A 27,040-nucleotide genomic window follows, 5' to 3' on the forward strand; every position below is an offset into this window, starting at 1 on the left:
GATTAAGGGTGTACATTTCATTTGCCCTAGAAAAACAGGGTCATTTTAATCAGGAATTAAGAACTGTTTCAGATTGCAGAAGGATATTTGGCCATATGATTCTGTTTGCATGTCTTTAAATTATGCAGGACCCTGTGCTTGTAGTTACACCTTATTTTGATAAGTAGAGAAAGACAGAATTAAGTTCTATGATCAAAACCTTGTGACAGCCAGCCCTCAGGAAATCTTGTTTAAATTTTAGAGTAAGCCATCAAACCAGCAAGGCAGCAAACTGAACTAGAGGTCTGATGTCAAAAAGAGAGAAATATATTATCTCTGGCTGCTTTTTGGCTCCATTGTCAATCTCGGTTTCTACTACAAAACTGACAATGGAGCCAAAAAACAACCAGAGATGAAGTGCAAATAAATAAATGCAGCTCTGTGCAATGTACTCCCATTTTATAACAAGGATGAGCTGCACTGTCTTAGGGCCACAGTTTATCAACTGTTTTCAAGAGTAAAGACGCTTCTTTGTCACGAATATATGTTGAATTTTATCAAATGCTTTTTCTGAATCTTTTGTGATAGTAGTTCTCTTTATCTCCTTCATTCTGTGAAATTTTCTAAATTGCAGTAACTGATTTTCAAATGTTAACAATGTAACAATGTATGCCTATTTAATATAACCCAATTGAATGTGATGAATTATTTCTTTAAAAAAATTTTTTATAGATTTGTGTGTGTGTATGTGTTAGTCACTCAGACATATCTGACCCTTTGTGATCCCCTGGACTATAGCCCACCAGGCTCCTCTGTCCATAGGATTCTCCAGGCAAGAATACTGGAGTGGGTTGCCATTCCCTTCTCCCAGGGATCTTCCCAACCCAGGCATCGAACCCAGGTCTCCTGCATTAGCAGGCAGATTCTTTGCTATCTGAGGCACCAGGCAAATTTTTAAAATATGTTTTGTTAGCTTTTTTTTTTTTTTTTGTCCTGTTTTAGATGCATGGTGCTGTAATTTTTCTTCCTTATACTATTTAATCTTTTCTATCAAGACCATGTTGATTAAACTTTAAAAAAGAGAAAGAGAGAAACAGCCAACCTGTAATATATTCCTGCTGGGCTGGAGTAAGATGTTCACAGAACCCCAATACTGAAAAGATTATGGTTCCACACCACACAAAACTTCCAGGTTAATTGGCAATTTACATTGCTTGTTTCTTGATTTTTCTGATTGCAAAATTCTGCATTAATTCATCACAGTGTAGCTTCCTTTCTCCTCCTGTTCCCACCTCCACCAGTACTGTAAGCCCTTGCCTATTTCTCTCCTCAGCTAATGAAGCACATGCTCCAGTCTCAATCCTGGGAAGTAATAAGGATTCCTCCCTCACGATTCTACTTAAAGTCTCATTGTCTTATATCCACTTTCTTAGTTTGCACATGTACTGTGCTTAGTCGCTCAGTTGTATTCAACTCTTTGAGACCCCATGGACTGTAGCCCACCAGGCTCCTCTGTCCATGGGATTCTCCAGGCAAGAATACTGGAGTGGATTGCCATGCCCTCTTCCAGGGGATATTCCCAACCCAGGGATCGAACCCAGGTCTCCCACATTGCAGGCGGATTTTTTACTGTCTGAGCTACCAAGGAAGCCCAAGAATACTGGAGTGGGTACCCTATCCCTTTCCCAGGGGAACTTCCTGACCCAGGAATCAAACCGAGGTCTCCTGCATTGCAGGAAGATTCTTTATCTGCCGAGCTACCCGGGAAGCGCTTGCACATAGTAGGCACTAAAATTTGTGAAATGTAATCGAATTCTATGGACACACTATTTCCTTCACAGTGGAAGTCATGTTGTTCAATCACGGAAAACAGTTTAACAATGTACGTGCACATTGTGGCATGAGCTGGCTGTCTCCCTGCTGCTAGGAAATGGTCATAATGTGTAATTGCACAAAATGCCTCTTTTTTTTTCCTAATCAAGAAGTTGAGGGATCTGCTGGCTTAGCAGGTGCCTCGATTGGGCGTAATTAGTTGTTAGAAATTGTTTAGCATAGGCTGATTAGTCTCAGCCAAAGGAAATTAATTTTTTTTTTCAACAAAGCCCTGAACCCAGCTAGAGATTCTTGAAACCGTAGTCATATCTGTTTCCTCTGGGAAGAAGCCCAGACTCAGAATGGGAGAGGTAGAAGATGGAGACAAGGACTAGCCTGATTACACACGGGTGATATTTGATGCTAGGCAACCGTTCAAAGTTACAAGAACATGAGGGGACATGAGTCCATTCCTCAAGATGGGATTCTCCCAGCTCCAACCTGAGCTTTGGTCATGATGCAGAATGAAGCCCTGCTTCTTGGGTGCCTGCTGTTTGCTTGCCAAGTTTGTAAATACCAGCTTCACTTGGAACATGTAATCAAAACAAATGATCTGTGTTTGCCCCTCCTGTGTTTAGTACATAAGGAGACTGGTCGAATTAGGAGGAATGGGAGGGACAGATGGTCCTCCCATTGTTCAACTTCTGTTTTAAGTATATGCTTGATTAAGCCCTTTCTGTCTCTGTTGCAGTGTCCATTCTCCATTTAATGGAGGGCATTTTTCCTAGCCTCTTGGGGTGTCACCATAAAGGGGACCCATGCTGTTTCTTGTTATGACCAGTGACAGTGGGCAGCCATCATATGTGACAGTGATTATCTAGCTGCTATGATGTCATTTTAAAAGGCCGACAGTTCTGATTCCCTGTGATGCCCTTGATGATTACTTGCCACGTTGACTCACTTGCTGAATGCCTCCTTTGTCCTGTAGTGACTTTCCATAAGGATCCCTTGTTAATAACCATAAAGTCAAGGTGGGGAGTCTGGTATAAAAACTGGAATTCTTTTGTTTAAAGGCATTATGTTAAAGGTTACTCAATAAATCTTCTGTAGTCTGAATGGAAATTAAAGGAAATATATTTCAATATTATTTATATAAATAGTCACAAATTTTGAACATGCAATAAGGCAATACTTAATAACTAGTAGATGGTGATATGGCTTTAAAACGAATAGGTGTAAATCTAGAAAAAGAAATCAGAGCGAGGAGGGAGGTTAGTTAATAACAAGTGTTTGACTTTCTCCAGGTTGCTTGTTTACAATAAATGCTCTAATTTGAAAAGTTAAACACAAGTTACTTGTCTATCAGCAAATGTTTAATGAATGCATACTATGGGATGCGCACTGTCCTAGAACTATCTATAGATTGACTCCTTTTTTGTTATTTCACCTATTTTTTAGTCCACTTATGGAATTAGTTGGAACTTGAAAGCCTATTTAGTGTCTTCCGGATAAACGAAAAGTATTAACATAGATCTTGTAATTAACTGAAACTTCTGAGCCCTTTACTGAGCAACAGTGAATTAATTGTATTGGCATTTATTTTATTTTTTACATTTTAAATGGAAATATAGTTGATTTACAGTGTTGCTCTAATTTCTGTTGTACAGCCAGGTGACTCATTTATAAACATATGAACATTCTTATTTTATATTCTTTTCCATTATGGTTTATCCCAGGAGACTGGATATGGTTCCCTGTGCTATACAGTAAGATCTTATTGTTTATCCGTTCTAAATGTAATAACCCCAAACTCCCAGTCCGTCTCTCTATTCCCCCGCATTGGCAACCACAAGTCTGTGAGTCTACTTCTGTTTTGTAGATAGGCTCATTTGTGTCCTATCTTAGATTCCACAAAGGTGATATCAGATTATATTTATCTTTGTTTGACTTCACTCTGTATGAAAATTTCCAGGTCCATCCTCATCTCTGCAAATGGCACTATTTCTTTTCTTTTTATGGCTGAGTAATATTCCATTGTATTTGGTTTGTGCAAAAGTAATTGCGGTTTTGCATTGTTGAACTTTGCTGTTTGATATTACAATCCATTCTTAAATGTGGTTATATTATACATCCTTTTAATGTGCACTTCTTGCTTATGTTTTTGTGCTAATGACTTATTAAACTATGGAAATGATGTTAGACAAAAAAAATTTTTTTCTCTTATCTTGTACAACAACAACAAACCATTTCTTGATTGAATTGTGACATGCAATGAAAAATGGATTTTACAGAACAACTGGCAATGATTAGCTCAATGGATGGACCAAGAAGAAGCACTTCTGAAAGCCAAACTTGCACCAAAAAAAAGGTCATGGTCACTATTCGGTGATCTGCTGCCAGTCTGATCCACTGCAGCGTTCTGAATCCCGGCAAAACCATTACATCTGAGAAGTATACTCAGCAAATCAGTTGGATGCACCAAAAACTGCAATGCCTGCAGCCAGAATTGGTTAACAGAATGGGCCCAATTCTTCTCCACTATAGTGCCCAACTGCACGTCACGCAAGCAACCCTTCAAAAGTTGAACAAATTAGTCTACGATGGTTCGCCTATTCGACTATATTCACCTGACCTCTTGGCAACTGACTACCACTTCTTCTAGCATCTTGACAGCATTTGGCAGGGAAAATGCTTCCACAGCCAGCAAGAGGCAGAAAATGCTTTCCAAGAGTTCTGGAATGCCAGGACACCGATTTTTACACTATAAGAATAGGCAAACTTATTTCTCTTCAGCAAAAATGTTTTGATTGTAATGGTTCCTATTTTGATTAATAAATATGTGTTCGAACCTAGTACTAATGATTTAAAATTCACAGTCTGAAGCCACAGTTACATTTGTACCAACCTAATATTACGGAGGCATCAGCCACTGATTCATTCAATGTCTTCCCTCCATTTTTATTTTCAAAGTTTGAGTCAAGATTTGACTTGGAATAAATCACATCAAGAGAACTGATGCCCATTCTCTGATGGGTAGGTTTTTATAAAAGACCTATGCTACCTCCTAGGGGTTTAAATTCAACAGATGTTCCTAGGAAAAGTTTCTTTAAAAATAAATGTTAAAAGGTGCCATGCTGCTCTGTTGCTGTGCTCACCTTAGCTCTCCTGATGAAGGTTGCCAAGATTCTGCCTCATTAGGAATTATTGCCTTCATCCTGACTGACTTCAGAAACCTATTCTTAGATAATATCGAACTTATTTTGGTCTGATCCTTCAACCAGTGCAAATTTTGGCTTCTGGGTAATTGTTTACTTCCATCTGCGCTCAGTAAGGACGGTCTTAACACGAGTGCGGTCAGGGGCTGGGGAATGGATTAGCAGAGGCTGGCCAGGTGGCCATCTATAATTCAGCTTCAACCTTTTAAGGGTGTGCATAACTAGACTATTTCAGCTCTAAATCAAGGAAATGGTTCTCCAATATAAGTAAGAAAACAGTTTTGCCAGGGTTGACTACTCCTATGATGCAAACTAGGTAAATTTCTAAAGACATGGTTCCTTAAAATAGAGCATCAAATACAAAGCACCCCAGAGTCTCCTGGTCAGATCTCTTACCGCCCTGTAAGAAAATCCAACACTGGATTCAACTCAAGACTTTAATTGGCTAGAGTCTAGACAAATTGAAAACTTGAGAAAGCCTTTAGGCTTCCAAGATGCTGTCCCTGAAACTGATTGCTGTGATCTGTATCTCCTGACTCAGTGCTCTGTAATCAAATACATGGTTTCAAAGCTTTAGATAATAAAAAGAAGTACATTTTTAACTTGGTTTTATAAAGAATCCAGGTTTTAGCATATAGTAAGTTTGGTTAAGCATATGGCCTGGTTATTAAATCAATATTGTGAGAAAAGAGTTCAGATACTCAGGTGGGCATGGAATGGCAAAGACTTTTGTAATATAAGGCAGGCATTTTGTTTTGTGGTTTGGGTTTATCCTCAAAATCGCACTTACAAAGAGAAGAGTCAGAGACCTAGGATATTGCTTCATAAGCAAAAGTGATACTGTTGATTGTACTGGTATCTGAACGTTGGTAGTTTGTCTTTATGGTTGGAAGAATATAAAGAATTGTGTGACAAATGGAATATAAACATGAAACAGCATGACTGCCATTTTTTAAGTTAATTGCAGCTTACAGTAGTGTTAATCTTTCCTTTTTGTCATTGCTTACAAAGACCTTATTAGTTTTATGAAGAAATCATGAATCATTTCAACCAGAAGTACATCCTAAAGAGGAATTGAGTTCCTCAGTTTTGCAACATGAACTATAGTTGGGAGAGTTAATGTTTTCAGATGATAAAAGCTTGTTGCTGAATTAAATCCTTGTTATATTTAATAGTTTGCATATCTAATATAATGATATTTTTAATCCTTTAATGATTTCTTGTTACAACAACAACAAAGCAACCCGATAGTATGGCCAGAAGTAACCTTTGGGTCATCTAGCTTGAGTAGAGCTACTAGGCAATTATTGTACATTATATCTGCTCAGGCTGTGTACATTCTATGCTTGAAAATGTTTAATGTCACTCAGACATCTCTTTTACTCTATACAAATGTCCTATGCCAACTAAAAAGAATATTTCCTTTCTATTTCACCCTAATATTTGCCATCCTGAATCATTATTCCTATATTCCAAGTCAGACTAAATCTCTTCCTAGATTAAACAAAATCATTTTACTGAGAATCTGATGGATCCATCACTTGTATGGTTTTTTCACCTAGTGTTTTGCTCATTCAGCTTCTTGACTAACTGTCACAGATCCACTGAGCTTTAGTCTTTCTGTCTCTTCAGTTGCTCTTTCTCTGGTTCTCCAAGTTATTTTCATCTCTTTCTAAGAGGGCAAACCAGCTCATTGCAATATGTGTCTTCTTTTCCCAAACCATCTTTCCCTCTCTATTCTTAACCTAGCTTCTGTGGTCTTACCCTGAATGTCCCTTTCCCTTTATTTTCCACTGGATGCCCATTCATACTTTCAGTAGGAACCCACTAATTCTGTGTGTCTTTATTCCCCTGCAATACTAATATTCTGTCATCTGCTTCTCTGAAATATAATATTTCTTTTCCTTTCCTTTGTTCTACTAGCTTATTCTTAGTGCCCATTGAGCCATTTTATTCCTTCCTTGTCTTCCTGTTACCGATATTCATGGATATTTATTTATCAATGAATATAGGTGACAGGCAAATTATCTGTGTACTCTTTTTACAAACTTCTTACCATTCTATGCCTTCATGTGCATTATTGCTTTATCCTGACAATCCTCAGAGATGGGTGCGAACGCATATCCCTCTTTCATAGGGGAGGAAACTGATGTTCAGAGCATATTTAAATGACTTGACCAAGTCCCACGGCTAAACCCAGGTTAGGACCCAGGTCTACAGACTCTTTCTACCATACCATACCATCTGTCTCTGGCAGAAGGATTGCAGTCCATTGAAAGACCTTCACTACAGTAGAAGCTGGATGGAAATTAACCAAAGCCTTCATTGTACCTTTGCAGATGAGAGTCCCTACACTAAATCCGCCAGCCAGACAAAGCCGCCTGATGGAGCATTGGCTGTGAGGAGACAGAGCATCCCAGGTTAGACCAGACTGTTGGATTTTTCAGCTGTTTTACTTTTGATCCCTGTTATTTGGTGACCTGAATAGTTCCAACTTGGTTTAAAAAAAAAAAAAAGGCAATGCTATCTCATAGAATGGAGACTGCATTCTATACAACTTGTTCAAATAACATTCATGAAAGCAAGATTCTGGAAAAGCTTGCCAACTTGTGAAAATTGATCTTGTGTGCAAATCCTTTGTAAAATGACTTGAATTTATATCAGCTCTCACTCATTGACTTACTTTCACCTCTGTTTTCAGGGAATGATTCTCACAGCAGCATCTATCCCTTTACTAAGGCAAACCCAGCAGAACAAAGTGGTTCAAAATTGCTGTGGCAGATCATATATATGCTGAATAACAAATTACTCCTTTCTTCTTGTCTCTTTGAACTTGGATTTACTTCCACTGAGCAATTCTTGTAAAATTCTGGGACTTCGTTTCTTTAGGAAGCTGTGATGAGGTTTCTTGTAATACAATATATAATACCTTTTTTCCTCCACAAAACATTTTGAAGAAATATCTTCAATGTCTTTACCTCCAAACTTCCATAGTTTGAAATTTTGAATTCGTGAATGACATACATTCTAAAATAAAATGTAGGACGGAAATTGAAAATATTATTCAATCTTTATCTGAATTAGGTGATTCATGGAAAACCTCTTATGGTAGCAACTGTCCTTAAGAGAAGTGTTAAAAACATAAGTACATTTAGTATCAAAAGTATAGTACATTTAGTATCAAAAATAATGCCTGTCTGTATTAATTACAAGTAAATTGAGTACAGCTAAAGTTTAGTGGCAGGATTTTAGAGTGCAGTAGTTTGACAACTCAAGATAAAACAAAGCAGTGTTTCGAACATTAAATTGGATGCTTTGGCAAATCTGTCAGTAAAGGGAGAACTTTCTACTTGAGCAAAGAGCCAGACAAGTCCAGTTTCTTCCCTGTTAATGATTATTATTTATAAGAATTACATGTGGTTATTTTTTCTTATTATGAAGACTGATTTATTATGAAAGTACGTGTCTTATAAAGAGGCATATTGTGAATGATCCATATCCTTGTTTGTGTGCTTTGAAGATTCTAAAGTAATTTGAAACATCTAATTATATGGCTTCACCCAGTGCTGAGATTTCTTCTATTCCAACCTACAAAATTTCATTCTTAGTGCTAGTCATGTTTAGAAAAACTACTGCAATCAGCTATAGGCCATCTTCTCTGCTTTCTCCTTGTCAGCAATAAGGAAGTCCTGAAAGTTTGAAATTTAAGAATGCCAGTTATCCATCACTTCCTTTTCGGCTTCTCTAATTAGATGGTACTCAGTAATCCTCTGCTGGAAGGAATAAAGAGACTTCCCACTGTCCTTTCCACTTTATATGGTACTAAACAAAAGCACTGACTGTGTGTATGTGTGCTTGGTCATTCGGCTGTGTCTGACTCTTTGTGATCCCATGGACTGTAGCCCGTCAGGCTTATCTGTTCATGGGATTCTCTGGGCTGGAATGCTGGAGTGGGTAGCCATTCCCTTCTCCAGGGGGTCTTCCAGAGACAGGGATGAAACCAGGCTCTCCTGCATTGCAGGTGGATTCTTTACCATCCAAGCCACAAGGGAAGCCCTGAACTAGTCTCATATTTTCCTTTCATGGGTTTTCCAGTGTTACATACTAAATTACAACACAGGTTTATGGGCCAGGCTTTACCTTAAAATTGGTAAGTAGTTTTTAAAGTTACATGTTAGGTACACAGAAGTTGTTAATTACAATCCTTAGTGCATGACACACAGTGATTCTTCGTAATAGATTTTTTTTTCCTTTTGTTCTTCCTTATGTCAGGTTTTTTTTTAATTGGTAGGTTTTTTTGTTTGTTTGTTTTTATTTTCTGGCTGTACCACACAGCACATGGGATCTTAGTTCCCCAACCTGGGATGGAACCTATACCTTCTGCATTGGAAGCACAGAGTCTAAACCACTGGACTCCCTAGGGAAGTCCCTTATATCAATCTTAAAGTCACTGAAATCAAGGAACCTTTTTTTTTTTTTAGTAGCATCAGGGGTTATTTTCCTGGAGTTTGAATATGAACAAACACACTTTTGTTCTTTCTTAAAAGGTATCAGCCAAAAGGGTTGGATGTCTTCAACATCCTCTTAATTATTTAGAACAGTTCAAAAGAAAAGGGAGTTCACCAGCCAGAAGGCTAAGAAACCAAAGTGGTTAATAGGTGATTATGACTTCCTGTTACATCTTAAGGAGAAAATTTAGGAACTTCTTGGAAACTGCTTCTTGACTGAGTTCTGACAATTGGAGTTCTAAACTTTTACTGTCTTACTTAAAAATACTTGTTAATTCTTGTTCTCGTGAGAGAGAGAGACTGCAAAAGAGAGAAATGCACAGAGACCTGGAAAATGCACCCTCTTGATCATTTGCTGGAAGAAAATCCCAAGATGTCCTCCTGATAAATTAAGGTCAACAGAGCACAGTGCAAGTTTACAGCCTTTGTTCTGTGCTCACCTCCCAACCTTACTTCCCTCAAGAGTATCATTACCACCCTAGTGGCAAGGAAAGATGTGTCTAGACAAAAAATGTACCAGCGAACTGAAAGAGACCTTTAAAGAGGCTTGGATCCCCTACTAGCCCCTGGATCTTCTCAGTAAAAGGCATTTCTCAGGGCAAGTGCAGTCCTGTGGCCATTTTGGTGCCCCAGTTGCTAGGGAGTAAGCAAACACTCAGAAGCTGAAACTGTAAAGGAACTGTGGCTTTTCCTCACATTTCTTCCCAGTGAGCCAATGATGGTGATTGAATTTAGCCATTCATGTGAGCACTCTCTCTGATGGAGAGGCTGGAGGAAGAGAATAAGGTAGTAGAAAGCATATTAAAGTTCTTTATAAAAGTTTTTATGAAAGATTAAGCGGTTCTTTTAAACTAATTCTATAGAAACCGAATGCTTCCTGGAATAAATATTTGTACACATACACATAGAGAAGATTTCTTAACATTGGTTCCACTATTCCCATGGCATAATAAAGGGTAACTTTTCATAATTCTGACCCAGAGAAGTAACCTTGAATGTTAACAGAAATATAGTTTGTTTTTCATTCATATCAAAATTCACTACTGCTGTCTAAACTCAAAATTGTTACAGCAATTATTTTATAATCACGTCAAATATGTGTCTTTCATTAAATGACAATTCGAACTGTAAATCCTTTCATCCCTCTGCTATCTCTTCTCAAAAAAGAGAATAGATTAAACATCTCTTAGGAGCAAAATGCATTTGCTTTGGATAAAGGGGAAATGCATTTTTCATGTTATTTGGGAACTTGTCATTTTAATCATGTCTCTTATGGCATAATGAGTAAAAAAAGATTTTTTTGGTCTTTCATAAGGTTTTATAAAATTTTTAGTAATGATAATAGTGGAAAAGAAATGACATTACTGTCTCTATGACACTAAAGTTTAAATTTAGATTAAAAATTTAACATTCTGTTAAAAAAATTTTAACCTTATTTCTACTCATATTCTTTTTCAAAGAGAAGATAAGTATTTTGAACTAGCAGATTCTATTCCACATCTATGGTTATTTAAAAAAATCTGTCAGTCTAATCTTCCTTTGTTTGAAAGATTACTGGTGAATCAAAGTTTGACCACATGGAGGGTTTGTCCAAATTATTGCAACCTCTCGTTTTAACACATTTTACAATAATTTGTGGCTTATTTAATCATGTCTATCTAATGTTCATGAAAAGACAGGATACCACACTAGACCTGAAAGCCTAAAGTTAATATATTATTTATTTGATTGACCTCCTTTTTCCAGGTAGGATGGCTTTCTTTGCTTATTTTTTTCATGGCAAAGACTTTGGGCAATTCACAAAAGCAGGAAGAAGTCAAGGGTTCATATCTACTGCACTTACAAACTCTTGATGCCCCAGGAAAATTATCTTAACTCTGTAGCCAAAATGAGACCTCAAAATTTTGTGTGAGAATTTTTTTGTCTCCTAGAGTATGAGAAAAGACATTTATCAATTTGGTCATAATAGGATAAAGATGATATATCTTTCTTGTATCTCACATTTGAGTATTTGCAGAGGGTATACAGACTGAGAGTCTGAAATGTTAATCAGCCCAAGATGTGTACACATACACTGTTTCGAATATATCCAGGAAGTATCGCTGCTGCTGCTGCTGCTGCTGCTGCTGCTAAGTCGCTTCAGTCGTGTCTGACTGTGCGACCCCATAGACGGCAGCCCACCAGGCTCCCCCGTCCCTGGGATTCTCCAGGCAAGAACACTGGAATGGGTTGCCATTTCCTCCTCCAATGCATGAAGGTGAAAAGTGAAAGTGAAGTCGCTCAGTCGTGTCTGACTCTTAGCGACCCCATGGACTGCAGCCTACCAGGCTCCTCCGTCCATAGGATTCTCCAGGCAAGAGTACTGGAGTGGGGCGCCATTGCCTTCTCCAAGGAAGCATCAACACCTACTGAAAAATCAAAGTGTAGAAAATAATACAGTGCCCTTGGCCCCACACACAGAAGCTGGCAACCTCGAATTAAGAGGGAAGGACAGGAATTTTTTAAGTTCTGCCCTCTCTGTTCAGCATTTTCCTCTTTGTTAACATACAATTTGACGCTTCATTGGTCTAAATTTTCATTATTAGAGCAGATATATAGAGTGACATTTACACTAGGATTTTATGGCTCTAATACTGTTCAGGTGGGTGAAGGGCATTTCCTCTGATTTTCAGGCCTAGTTTTCTGTCTAGTTCCACCATTGAGCCGCTCCAAGAAATGGAGCATGTCTCACTAATGGGAAACCAGTCAGTTGACTCAAGCAAGTGTGTCATGTCATACAAAGCATGGTGCTGCACAGTACATATGCCCATCAAATGGTCACATTGTACACTTTAAATGGTTTATGGCTTTGTCAGTTACATCTCAATAAAACCAAGGGAATGAGGTATTTGCAATGTACACTCAATGCAAAAAAAAAAGAGAGAGAGAGAAATGTCTCGGTGTGTGTGTGTGTGTGCATGAAGGATATCAAGGAGTGAGTGCTTTACAGTGTTCCTACAGCTCTCATACAATTTTAAAATTATTTCAAAAATTAAAACTTAAAGGAAAAAAAGGCATGAGGGACTTCCCTGGCTATCCTGTAGTTAAGACTCTGTACTTTCACTAAGGGGGCATGAGTTTGATCCCTGATTGGCAGACTGTTAATAAGATCCTGCATGCCACACAGCATAACCAAAAAAGAAATTAATGATAAATAAATAAATTATTTTTAAAAATGGTGCTAGGGTGCTGCAGATGTTGCCCAAAGATGCTGAGTCAAACTCTGCTCTTAGTGAGGGGATCACCCATATGGGAATATGCCAAGAGGCAAGCTCCTCAGCTTCTCAGTCAGGCTGTCCCCAAATCCTCCAAGACATCCCAGTGGGCCCAAGTGAGGACTGTGGGGACCGCAGTATAGAGAGTGTCCTGCCAGAGCAGCATCAAGACCAAACTCAAAACAGTGATACACGTGTTGTAATTACTGAATATTTAAGAAATTGTCAAGGCTATATCACTTCTTTAGAGACAACTTTCTAAGATCATCAAATCAAGACTCTTGGCAGCATTACAAATATGTCGGAGATTCTGCTCGTGCCTCCGTTTATTTAATTTTCCATAGTACTTATCACTATCTGAAACTGACTGATACATTTATTTTTTTCTCATTCTCACACTAAAACGTAAGATACCCTCGGTCAGGTTCTTTATATGTCCTGTTTACTACTATTGTCTCCAGCTCATAGAGCAGTGCTTAGCAAATAGTAAGCAATTGTGGAATTAATGAGCAGGCAAAGATCAGCAGGAAGGTTTTCCTTGTGCTGAGTTGGTTACCTCACGACTAATATACTTTGCTACCAAAAAAAAAAAAAATTCAACCTAGTCTCCATTTACCGTGTATTTTCTGATTCATCATACACCAAGCAACAGCTATTCACCCAGGCCTTGGGGCTGCACCAAATATGGCATTTCTAAGGAAGTCATCTGCTGCCTAAGACTAACGAATGAAATATAGGTCAGTTAGAAGCTAGAGAATTTTAGAGACCAAAGATCTTGCCTCAGTCTCATTTGTTCCTGTTTGAACAGAAAATGTCCCTGCAATCCTCTAACACCTAAAGAGAATATTTAAGCCCAATTTAACAGTGAAATTGACAAGATGAGACTGATTCATTTGAGATTGCATGCTGCTATAGAAAAAAGGCCAAAAAATATGTGAAAATAACTGAAGTCTATAAATAGAGTGATGCAAAGCAAAACTTATTACTTCTCATGGCAGGTACACATGAAGGATTTTCCCCCAGAGAGCTGATCCACTTTGCTCTGTGGCTGGTGGTACATACTGAGTTTTCAAATTGCGCTGGGCAAAAAATGAGCAGCTTGATTTGTGTGTTCAGCACTGCGGCTTTCATTTGCAATTCAAAGAAATGACAGTCTATTATGTTCGAACCTCTCTCCCGCCTTCGTAAACACGGGTGAAATATAATGAAGTGGTACATCAGCAGCAAATGATTTTTAAACAATCATTCTTCCAGCCTGCAATTTACTGTAAATGATGTGTAATGAATTAGTCCTGTGCTTGGATCTTCCCCGAGTCCCCCTGTGTTACAGAAGTGGTAACTGTTGGTCAATGTCGTGCTCTGGGTACACACAGTAATCAGAGTGAGTCTGACGAGCCAGCACAACCTCCAGTGTCTGAAAACATTTTACCAGGAGCCTCAAGGAGATGTACACAAGGAGAAAGTCTTTTCTGTCTCCTAGGCACTGAAGAAAAATGAATTCTCCTGCTCTCCAAGTTAGGGAGACCTTCTATTCGGGGGTTTTTAAACTAAGTTGCTTGAGAGAGTTAGACTGGGAGGATAAAATAGATAGCCAGCAAAGACTTACTATATAGCACAGGGAATGCTCCTCAGTAATCTCTAATAATCTATATGTGTAAACAATCTGAAATAGAATGAATATATGTATATGTATAACTCAATCACCTATGTTGTACACCTGTGTTGTAACACAACATTAAACCAACTGAGAGAGAGAGAAAAGAAAGTTGTGTGGATTGATTGACACTAGGGAAAGAAATTATATATATATATATATATATATATATATATATATATTTTGCCCCCCGCTGGCTGCACTGTGCACTCTTTAGGGAATCTCAGTTCCCTGAGCAGGGGTCGCCTCATGCTCCCTGCAGGGGGAGTGTGGAATCTTAACCACTGGACTATCAGGGAAGTCCCTGCACTAGGGAAATAGAAGGACCGTCTTACATAGTTTACTATAGAACAGAAAGCATCCGGGCCTGTTAATACCCCCTTCTTATCCATCAGGCTGACATGACTGAGAACAACTTCCCAGTTTCAGTCACTCCCGTGTTGTCTTCCCGTTTGTTATCTATCTGTGTTCTACCTTGACTATAATTAACATGATTTTAAGTGAGTGTAACTTGATCCACTTTTTCCCTTAGCTTTATGATGTTCAGTTTGATATGCTAACTGCATTTTTCTAATATCAGTTTTAAATTAGTCTTCACTGGCGGTTAGCTGCTTTAGTTTCTCCTCTGCAGGAAGGTGAATCAGCTGTGCAGATACACGTGTCCCCCTCTTTTTGGGATTTCCTTCCTGTTTAGGTCACCACAGAGCATTGAATAGAGTTCTGTGTGCTATACAGTAGGTTCTCATTAATTCTCTAGTTTATATATAGTGTCAATAGTGCATATGTGTCAGTCCCAATCTCTCGATTCCTCCTACTTCCCTCCTTTCCCTGCTTGGGATCTTGTTCTCTGTGTCTGTGTCTCTATTTCTGATTTGCAAGTAGGTTCATCAGTATCATTTTTCTGGATTCCACATATATGCATTAAAATAAAAGATTTGTTTTCCTTTTTCTGACATACTTCATTGTGTATGACACACTCTAGGTCCATGCACGTCTCTGCAAACTTGTTTTTTTAAAGGTTTATTTGTTCCCTCAAATACATCCATCAATATGTATATACAATATCCTTCGGGAAACTCTGGCTTGGAGTGAGATTCTTCTCCAAATAAATGACATTGAGAACCCCAGTTTGTCAGTATATTGATGAGTGGTTGTTGATTTATAGTGCAACAATGGGGCATTTGGACGGGAGTGGAAGGCATATGGGGCTTTTGCTATAAAATGACAAGAAATACTGATAGAGAGGAGATTGAATAATATTAACCCAAACCCTAGGGAATAACGCGAATGCAGTGATCACAAGAGTAACCTAATCTAGAAAGAGAGAATGAAGGAAACCACAGATAATTAGAAAAATACTTGTTATCATTCATTTCATGCCATGCTGCAGGTATGGATCTAACCATTTATCAAATGTTACATTTATTCTACAACATCCCCAGGAATTTTCTTCATTTCCCTCGTAATAGATGAGGAAGCAAGTTCAGAGAGCTAAACTAACATGGCCAAGGTCACAGGGCTAGAAAGTAGCGGATCAAATAAAATCTTATCCAAAATTCATTTAGATAACAATGAATTTCCACCAGAGTCCTGAGCAGTGAGCAAAAAGAGAAGGGGATGATGAGAATTCTTAATGAAAATGAGGTGAAAAGACTTTGACTCTTAGTGGCCGCTCTGCTTCCAAGTAACATAAGAAAATGTCAGGTGAGCAGGCGCCTTGGGTAGGAGTGGGCTCTGCCTGTCCAAGTTGCAGAATCCATTTCAGTCATCACTGATAGTCCCGTGATTACAGTTGGGTCAGCAAGTAGAGGCAAAGGTCACGCCATTGTCTCTCTAAGTAACTGAGGGCTAGCAGAAACTGAGGAGGCAAACTGATACTATGCCGTAGGCTGTGCTGTAATTTATTCTATACATTTGTGATTTTCAAGGAAAGAAATTGAAATTGGCCAAGCAGGCTTTTAAATACTTGTTTTTAAGCTAGTAGCACCATGACTCTCTGCTTCATGTTTCCCTTCTAAAACTTTAGGATAACACAAAGTTTTAAGACAGCACTGAATGGGTGAAATGAGTCACTTTGTTCTGCAGCAGAGCATTTCATCTTGCGAAGAGATTTCTAAAATCAGATCATATATATCTCCCATTATCTGATTCAGTGAGTTAAGAATGACTCTGAGCCATGGGCTCAGTATGTACATTTTCAGTTCTCTTATTATTAAACATCCTTGCACATTTCTAAGGACTCTTACTGAGCTAGGTGGTAAACTGATATTATTTCTGCTTTGAAATTGGGAAGGGGAGGAATACTTGATAGCACCTGGCAGATCTTTTTCTCTTTAGAAGTTTGATTGCACCATTGGTGCTTTGCTGCCTTCTACATAGAATGTAAACTGCTTATGCTTTGATTCCGTGCATTTCACCCTTGCCTATTTCACGGTATCACTTTTTTTCTTTCCCTCCAGCCAATCTTTTACTTGCTCCCTAAGTCCATTTTAACTAAATGATCGTCTCTTATTTTTTTGTATGTGTCTGGTAGTGTTCCGGAAGCTCGCAATATCCTACATGCTTCTGTCCTTCTGGAGTTGGCCTGCTAGTGGGGGAGACAGACACTCAACATTCACTGCCTAACATAAGATCAGGCTGTGCTAGGTGCAATAACGTAAAATACTAGTACAGTAAATCCCCCACATACACACAGGTTCCATTTGAAAGTCCATTTTGTTCATAAGTCCAACAAAGCTAACCTAGGTATCCAACTAACAGGCATATAGTACTTACATAATAAGTTTATAATACTTTTCACACAAATAATATATAGAAAACACACATGCACAAAGCATAATGAAAGCATTTTTAATCTTACAGTTCAGTGCCTTGAAGAGTACAGTAGTACTATACAACAGCTGGCATACAGGGGCTGGTACTGATGAACAGGCAAGAAGAGTTACTGCCTGGAGGAGGGAGATGAGGTGGGAGATGGCAGAGCTGAAGGACTGTCAACAATAGGAGACGGAGAGCAAGCTGCAACATCACCCATGCCTGACACCGATGGAACACACATTCACATCTTTGAAAGTTCGAAACTTGAAGATTCGTATGTAGGGGACTTACTGTGTAAGGGGGCTTCCCTTGTAGCTCAGCTGGTAAAGAATCCGCCTGCAATGCAGGAGACCCCAGTTCAATTCCTGGGTCAGGAAGATGCCCTGGAGAAGGGATAGTCTACTCGCTCTAGTAGTCTTGGGCTTCCCTGGTGGCTCAGCTGGTGAAGAATCCGCCTGCAATGCAGGAGACCCCAGTTCAATTCCTGGGTCAGGAAGATGCCCTGGAGAAGGGAAAGGCTACCCACTCTAGTGTTCTAGCCTGGAGGGGATCGCAAAGAGTTGGGCATGACTGAGCAACTCTCACTTTCACTTTCACTTTACTGTATAAGGAAGAGAGTCCTGGACAGAAAGACATGTGTTTGAAAAGAAAGTCTAGGATAGCCTCAGTTAGTTGTTGTTATTTAGCCTCAATTAGGCAGTAACAATTGTGTGAGTCTGAAATGAAGGATGAACCCATAATGATCTGGAGGAAGGGGATTCTACGCCAAAAAGACCAGTAAGTACAAAGGCCCTGAGGTCAGAACAAGCTTTTCTTGTTCAGGAACCTGACAGAAGGCCAGCATGGCCAGAGAGGGAAAGCAGTGCTGAGAGTGATGAGAGAGAGGTTGGAGAGAGAGACAAAAGTAGGTTCTGCAGGACTTGTAGCCAAGGTAAGAGCTTGAGTTTTATTCTGAGTGTGACAGGAAACCATTGCAGGGATTGAGCAGTTGAGGTACTGTGCATTTTTAAAGTCTCTCTAGCTTCTATGTGGAAATAAGGAGGCCGGAATGGAGACAGGGAGGTCAGTTGCTGTTGCAGTATTTCATTCAAGAAATAATGGTGACTCCAACTAGCTTGATGGAGGTGGAGGTAGAAAAAAATGGTCCTATTTTGAAGAAAGAGTCCAAAGACCTTACTGACAAATTAGTTGTGAAATATGAGAGGAAAAGAGAAGTCTGGGATGAATCCATGGTTTTTGCTCTTAACTGGGTGATGCCATTTACTAAGACGACAACCCACTGAGGAAGAAATGGATCAGTGGAAACAGGGAGTGGGGAATTCAGAGTAAAGCTCAGTGGTGGTGGTGATGCTGGTTTTGTCGCTAAGTCGTGTCTGACTCTTGCAACCCCGTGGACTGAGGCCCGCCAGGCTCCTCTGACCATGGGATTTCCCAGGCAAGAATACTGGAGTGGGTTGCCATTTCTTTCTCCAGGGGATCTTCCCGACCCAGGTCTTGCATCCTTTTTATTGACAGGCAGGCTCTTTACCACTAGTGCCACCTGGGAAGCCTGCAAATTTTGGAGCTGTTTGTATGGACACCCTTGTGGATGAGGCATAGATATCATCTTGGTAGTGCAGATAGATGGAGATGAGGTTCAAGGTCTGAGCCTGGGGAAGTTCAACCTTCAGAAGTCAGTCGTGAAGGAAGTTTCAGCAGAAGACTTGAAGAAACAGAGACAGTGCAAGGAGAAGCAGGAGAATGTGGTGCCCTGGGATCCAAGTTAAGGACCACACGGGACTAAGGAGGGAGAAAGAAATAAATGAGTCAGGTGTTGATGGTAGAGGAATAAGATGAGCACTGAGAACTGGCCATAGGATTCTGTTTGAAGAAAGTCCTTAGTGACCCTAACTAGAGAAGTTTCAGTGAAATGATGGGAGCAAAAGCCTGCTTTGAGTGGGTGGAGGTGAGAATAGGACCTGAGTGCAGAGTCAGAGACTGTGGACAATACTTCCAAGTTTTCAAAAAACTCCTCTATCCAGAGGACCAGGAGAATGGGACAGTCGCTGGAGGGGACAAGTGATCTGGGGAGACTCTCTTTTTAAATATGGGAGAGGATACAGTGTGTTTGTGTGCTGATGTGATTAAGTAGTGGAATGAGAGAAATTGATACAGGAAGCAGAGGAGATGAAAGCCAAAGCATCATCTTTGAAGAAGTTCAAGGGGGTGCTGCCCAGCATGCCGCAGAGGTGTCAACAGGAGGAAAGGCAGATGAATCCAGGGGCACGAAGGTAGGAGGATTATGGTAGATTCCTGCTAAGAAGACACATAAAGCCTCTTCTGATGGCTCTGTTCTCTTCTTGAAATAATAGGTGAAGTCATCACAGAGAGGAAGGAGATGATACAGGCTTGTAGAGGAGGAGGAGGAGGAGGTGTCATTTCAAAGACTGGAAGAGTGGATTGCCTTAGGCGACGTCCAGGATTACCCTGCAGCCCTGTAGATCCCTAACTAAATAGAAACCTCTTCTCTCTTAAAACCCTGACTTCTTCAAATCAAAAAGGGATCAAATGAACTCACACATCTGATGCTGATACCCCATGTCATCCCCACATATCATATTCCATCTCCCCTATGGCCTTTCATAAGCACTTCTTTTTATGAACACCCGGAGTATTATGTGTTTTTATTAAACCTTTTGGCAGGTTAGCTCATCCTGTTTCAAGTTGCTCTGCAATTATTTTCCTGTTTTAGACGTATCTCTAATTTAAGGTTGTATGAATGCATGCTCAGTTGCTCAGTTGTGTCCTACTCTTTGTGACCCCATGGACTGTAGCCCATCAGCCTCCTGTGTCCAAGTGATTTTCCAGGCAAGAATACTGCAGCGGGTTGCCATTTCCTTCTCCAGAGGATCTTCCTGACCTAGGGACCACACCTGCATCTCCTGCATTGGCAGTCAGATTCTTTGCCACTGTACCACCTGGAATTAATGTCAGAGTTCCTTATAGTCAAGAAAATGTTTCTTTATTAAAAATTCTCCCACCCAGAAGTGTTCATAACTGGGTGTGGTCTGTGATTGTTATATTAAAGACTTCTTAATTACCTACTTTAGGATCTGATCACCGTTATGCATCAAACCTTACAAAATACTAAGATGGAATGATGAGGCATCATGCCCTTTCTGTTCCAAACACCAAAATCTAGCACAGTCACTCACATGTTCACGCACATCTTTCCTTTTATTTTCTTCTTTCAATATAGGAAACTTCACATCTAACTCCTCCTGCTTCATGATTTTAGTCACAGGATATTTACCATCTACTAAAGGTAGCCCCCGCTTTTTAACACATTGTTGACTGGGGGATTTTTATGGAAACCAAGGCCGATGATATTGATATGTCTCTGGTCAATAATGTGTTAAAATCTCTACCTGTTAGGAAATAGTCCTTATGCCAGCATTTTACCTTGTACCTCTACCCAGTAGCTCTTCTAATTCTTTTCTGAACTTCTCCAAAAGTCTTTCAAACACTTGAATGTACCTATCAGTTCTTCCCTGAGTCATCATTGTTATTTAACCAGGTAAACCACGTTCCTCCCTTCAACCTGGCCTTTTGTGTAATATTTTTCACACCCTGGGAGTCTCTCTAGCATGTGGCAGTGAAAACTGATTTCTTCTTCCAGTTGAAGAGCACAGAATACATAAAGATCAGGACCTTGCCTGATCTGGTATTCTACTCAATTAATGACAATTAAGATTGTATTTTTTAATGAACAAATGATGTTTGTTTACATTGAACTTGCAGTTAGTAGTCCTTGTTCTCATGAATTTCTCTCAGGACCTAGGCTTCCTCCCTTCAACACAGAACTTCATGTAACACTGAGCAACACAGTACCCTTTGTTCAGTTGTCTATACATGTATTTCAGTTATATTCAGCTAGGAAGATTTGAGAAGAGGAACAGAGGAGGGATACTAACAGTTATTGAGCATCTGTTGTGTACCAGTCTTATTTGTTCAAAAGAGATATTTAATGATGCCAACTTTATGGGAGAACTGAAGTCTCATGAGGCTCATGTAACTTGCCCAAGTTTATCCAACAACCAAGCTAATATCTGAGTTTACATTACTTTAATCCAAAGCCCCTCACCTTTCCACTCTTGTAGCCAGGTCTCAAATGATTCAGCTCGTCTTTCCAACATAGTGGAAATCGTTTCTATTCCTGCACATCACCTATATTTACCACTCTTCTTAGCAGTGAATTGGCCATACATTTTACAAGCACCTAATACTGCTGAGAATTTTGAGCATAGCAGTACCAAGGACAGAGCTCTGCAGCACCCAGACCAGAAGCCTTGATGCTCCTCCATCAACAGTGATCTTCAGGATATCACGGTGGATATCATCCTCTGTGAGCCTCAAAGCCACAGACTTTCAGTTCACAGAACTCTGTACTGTCTGCAAGATATCAGAAGAGTTCTTTTTCAAAGCTCACTGAAATACTCAAATATGTATTCACATTATATTGTGTTTATATGTTGGTATCTCTTGGAGACAGTACAGGTTCTATTCCAGACCACTTCAGTAAAGTGAATATCACAATAAAGTGAATCATATGAACATTTTGTTTCCCATTGTATATAAAAGCTATGTTTATACTTTACTGTAGTCTGTTAAGTGTGCCATGGCATTACATCTTTTTTAAATGATGTACCTATCTTAATTTAGAAATACTTTACTGCTAATAAATACTAACCATCATCTGAGTCTCCAGCAAGTTGTAATCCTTTCGCTGGTGGAGGATCTTGCCTCCATGTTGATGCTTGCTAACTGATCAGGATGTTGGCAGTTGAGGGCTGAGGTGGTTGTGGCAGTTTCTTAAAATAACACAACGACATTTTGCCACATCAACTGACTTTTCCTTCCATAAATGATTCCTTCGTAACATGCAGTGCTGTTTGATAGCATATTATCCACAGTAGAACTTTCAGGATTGGAGTTAATCCTCTCTCATACTCTGCCTCTGCTTCATCAACTAAGTTTATATAATATACTAAATGCTTTGTTGCCATTTCAGCAATCTTCGTAGCATCTTCACCCTAACTAGATTCCATCTCAAGAAGCCACTTTCTTCGCTCATCCATAAGAAACAACTCCTCATTCATGAAAGTTTTATCAGAGTTTATAGCAATTCAATGACATCTTCAGTCTCCACCTCTAATTCTGTTTTTCTTGCTGCTTCCACCACATCTGTAGTTACTTCTTCCACTAAAGTCTTGAACCCCTCAAAGTCATCCGTGAGGGTTGGAATCAGCTTCTTCCAGACTCGGTTAGTGTTGATCTTTTGCACCTCTTCTCATGGGTCAGGAACATTATTTAAGGCATCTAGAATGGTGAATTCTTTCCAAAGGTTTTCAAGTTACTTTGCCCAGATCCATCAAAGAAATCACTCTCTTCCACAGCTATAACGTTACAGAATGTATTTCTTAAATAATACTCAAAAGTAAAAGTTACTCCTTGATCTTCAGGCTACAGAATGGATGTTGTGTTAGCAGGCATGGAAACGACATGAATCCCATCATGCGTCTCCATCAGAGCTTTTTAGTGACCAGATGCATTGTCACTGAGCAGTCATGTTTTGAAAGGAGTCTTTTTTCTGAGTAGTGCCTCTCCACCATGGGCTTAAAATATTCAGTATAACCAAGTTGTCAACAAATTTGCTGTCATCTAGGTTTTGTTCCATTATGAAGGCCCTAGGATTTGGGAAATGGTAAGTGAAAATTGGCTTCAATTTAAAGTCATCAGCTGAATTAACCCCTAACAAGAGAATCAGCCTGCCCTTTGAAGCTTTGAAGCCAGGCCTTGGTTTCTCCTCTCTAGCTATGCAAGATGGAAGGAAGTCTTCTTCCAATAGAAGGCTGTTTCATCTATACTGCAAATCTGTTGTTTAGTATTAAGTTCAGTTCAGTTGCTCAGTTGTGTCCAACTCTTTGCAACCCCATGAATCGCAGCACGCCAGGCCTCCCTGTCCATCACCAACTCCCGGAGTTCACTCAAACTCAGGTCCATCAAGTCAGTGATGCCATCCAGCCATCTCATCCTCTGTCGTCCCCTTTTTTCCTCCTGCCCCCAATCCCTCCAGCATCAGAGTCTTTTCCAATGAGTCAACTCTTCACGTGAGGTGGCCAAAGTACTGAAATTTCAGCTTTAGCATCATGCCTTCCAAACACCCAGGACTGATCTCCTTTAGAATGGACTGGTTGGATCTCCTTGCAGTCCAAGGGACTCTCAAGAGTCTTCTCCAGCACCACAGTTCAAATGCATCAATTCTTCGGTGCTCAGCTGTTTAGTGCAGCCACCTTTATTAATTATGTTAGATCTTCTGGATAACTTCCCGCTGCTTCTTTGTTAGCCCTTGCTGCTTCACCTTGAATTTTTTATGTTTTGGAGATGCTTCTTTCCTTAAACTTCATGAACCAACCTCTGCCAGCTTTAAACTTTTCTACTGCAGCTTTCTCACCCCTCTCAGCCTTCATAAAATTGAAGAGAGTTAGGGCCTTGTTCCAGGTTAGGCTTTGGCTTAAGGGAATGTTGTGTCTGATTTGATCTTCTGTACAGACCACTACAACTTTCTCCAGATCAACTCGAAGGCTGTTTGGTTTCCTTATTATTTGTGTGTTCACTGGAGTAGCACGTTTAATTTCCTTCAAGAACTTTTCCGTTACATTCTTCTTTGGCGCAAGAGGCCTAGTGTTTGGCCTGTCTCCACTTTTGACATGCCTTCCTCACTAAGCTTAATCATATCTATGTGTGTGTGTGCACATGCTAAGTTACTTCAGTTGTTTTCAACTCTTTTCAACACTATGGACTGTAGCTTGCCAGGCTCCTCTGTCCGTAGGATTCTGCAGGCAAGATCTCCAGGATCTTCCCAGCCCATGCATGAAACCTGCATCTCTTGCGACTCCTGCATTTCAGGCTGATTCTTTACCTCTGAGCCACCAGGGAAGCCCAATCCTGTCTATATTTCTTTTTAACTTTTTTCTTTTTCTTTTTTTGGCTGAACTGGGTCTTAGTTGCAGTATACGAACTCTTAACTGTGGCATGTAGGATCTAGTTCCTTAACCAGGGATGAAACCCAGCCCCTGTGCATTAGGAGCATGAAGTCTTAGCCCCTGAACCACCAGGAAAGTCTCCAATCATGTCTATCTTTTGATTTTTTTAATCACAGAGTATTTTCTATTAATTAGAGGATAATTACAATGTTGTATTGATTTCTTCCATACAACAGTGCAAATCAGCCATAACCGTCTTTTGATTTAAAGCAATAGACATGTGAATCCTTTCACCTGAGCACTTGGAAGCTATCCTAATTCTATTAATTGGCCTGATTTCAATATTATTGTATGTTTTAGGGAATTCAGAAGCCAAAAGAGAGGGAGAGAGAGGGCTAGTAAGTGGAACAGTCAGAAGACACAGTATTCATTAAGTTCACCATCTTATATGGGCACAGTTCTTGGCACCCCAAAACAATGGCAATAGTAACATCAAAGATCACTGATCACAGATCATCACAACAAACATAGTAATGATGAAAAGTTTAAAGTATTTCAAGAATTACCAAAATGTGATACAGAGGCATGAAATGAGCAAATGCTGTTGGGGAAGTGGTGCTAAAAATCTTGATATAGGTTTACCACAAATCTTCAGTTTGTAAAATCTTAAAGCAAAGCACAATAAAATGAGGTATGCCTGTATAATGTTAGTTTGCACGCCTTTTCCTTGTGGTATAATAGTCCTTTCTAAAATTTTGCCAGGACCTGCCATCAATCTCAGAGATCTAGAATTTCCAAGCCCTTCTTTGTAGAAATCTAGATGCTTACCTGTTCCCAGCCTTTTGGCATGTCTTTCATTTTTATCTTTGTTTCTTTATTATGTCTGCATATTTTTTAATTCTCTGAGAAGTAATTTACTGGACTGTAGAAACTCAAATATATTTTAAACACCTAAGGGGTTATTTTAATATCACTTTACTTAGATTTAGCATAAGTTTCCTCTTACATTAAATTCTATCCGTTCTAGTTAGACTATTCTACTTAGAAGCTACTGGAGATGCATCATTGAAATCGGGTAGCTCAGCATTTCACCATGCTAAAAGTAACTTTACACCAGTTTCTCCTAGAAGTAGACTTCCTCCCCAGCTTCTTCTTGTTATGGCCTAGAGAACTTGGAAAAATTCTTCCAGCTGACCTTACCATCTCCTGTTCACTATAGTTCTTGCATGATAAAACTTGTCCATGTTCTAGTAAAGCATATTCAAGAACTGTTCTTTCTAGGAGGCCAGATGAAAGTGGTCATAATTATGGTAACAAGGACTCTTCTGCTCTCTATGCACAAGGAATAAAGGAGATAAATAGTAGGAGTTTTCAGCTGATACTACAGAGAGTCAACACACTTGTACATATTTATCCTTGTGTCAAGAAGACCATCTTCAAGAGAGAACAAAGATGTGAGGGTATTGCTGTTCATTTAAAGGAGAAAATAGAAGATTGGAAACAGGAACCATCACTTGTTTCTAATATTTGAAGCCATAAAGCTGAGCACCAAAGAATTAATGATTTTGAACTGTAGTGTTGGAAAAGACTCTTGAGAGTTCCTTGGACTGCCAGGAGATCAAACCAGTCCATCCTAAAGGATATCAGTCCTGAATATTCCTTGGAAGGACTGATGCTGAAGCTGAAACTCCAATACTTTGGCCAGCTGATGCAAAGAACTGACTCATTGGAAAAGACCCTGATAATGGGAAAGATTGAAGGCAGAAGGAGAAGGGGATGACAGAAGATGAATGGCTGGATGGATGGCATCACCAACTCAATGGACATGAGTGTGAGCAAGTTCCAGGAGTTGGTGATGGACAGGGAAGCCTGGCATGCTGCCATCCATGGGATCACAAAGAGTAGGACACAACTGAATGACTGAACTGAACTGAACTGATGGAAAAGGGGTCCATATGTTCTCAGAACTCAGAAGCATAATAAGAATTCATATGTCTGAGGTCGCCAGCTAACACCCTCCCACTGGTTGAAGGCAGCCTAGATGCACCTGGCCAGTGAATACCATGGGGCAGCATCTGTTGATCTTCAGTCTGTTTCATGTCACACCCTGCTGATCACAGGTTGCATACAACCTGTTCATTCATTTAGTGTATCTGGTTTGCCATTGCGTTTGGATTTTTCACTCATGCTATAGGGATAATTTATAGAAATCAGATTTGGAAGCAACTTGAAGTAGAAGTTTCTAAGAAGTGCAGAAAGGCAGTATACCTTATTGGTTGGTAACGTAGCTACTTCGGTATTTAGTTATTTGAGTTCTGGCCCTGCCAGAACTGTTCAGGGCCAGTTTTGGCCCTGCTCTGTAAACTTTGGCTGGTTGCTTATGTTTCATGCTTCATGTATCAGTTTTCCCATTGTGTGAAATGAGACAGCAATGAGGACTAAATGAGTTAATACCTATAAAGCATCTGTATTAGTTATCTACTGCTGTGTGACCTTACTATTGCAAATTTCACAGCTTGAAAACAATACCGCTCATGATCTCATAGTCTCTGTGGGTTAGTAATCAAGGCACAGCTTCTCCAGTTCTCCTTTTTAGGTGCTCACAGAGCTCAACCAGGCTGTCAGCCAGGGCTGCAGCCTCATCTGAGACTTGATTGGGAAGGGTCTGCTTTCAAGCTCACACAGAGTGTTGGCAGAATTCAGTTCAGGGCTTTAGTTTCTTGCTGGCTCTCAGCCAAAGACCTTCAACCCTAACACAGCTGCCTGCTTTTCCAAA

General features: G+C 39.7%; 1 protein-coding gene across 4 annotated transcripts in view; it reads left to right on the top strand.

Annotated features, from left to right (window-relative positions):
- Window positions 1–27,040, top strand: part of GRIP1 (glutamate receptor interacting protein 1) — a 466,465-nt gene that overhangs the window by 239,664 nt on the left and 199,761 nt on the right. For all 4 annotated transcript variants that reach the window (XM_068969892.1, XM_068969893.1, XM_068969894.1 and 1 more), the window contains exon 2: window positions 7,346–7,426. In XM_068969892.1, the coding sequence (XP_068825993.1) occupies window positions 7,346–7,426 (81 nt within the window). The remainder of the gene's footprint in view (window positions 1–7,345; window positions 7,427–27,040) is intronic.

The sequence above is a fragment of the Capricornis sumatraensis genome, chromosome 4, assembly GCF_032405125.1.
Source record: "Capricornis sumatraensis isolate serow.1 chromosome 4, serow.2, whole genome shotgun sequence".
In the NCBI taxonomy this organism is placed as follows: domain Eukaryota; kingdom Metazoa; phylum Chordata; class Mammalia; order Artiodactyla; family Bovidae; genus Capricornis; species Capricornis sumatraensis.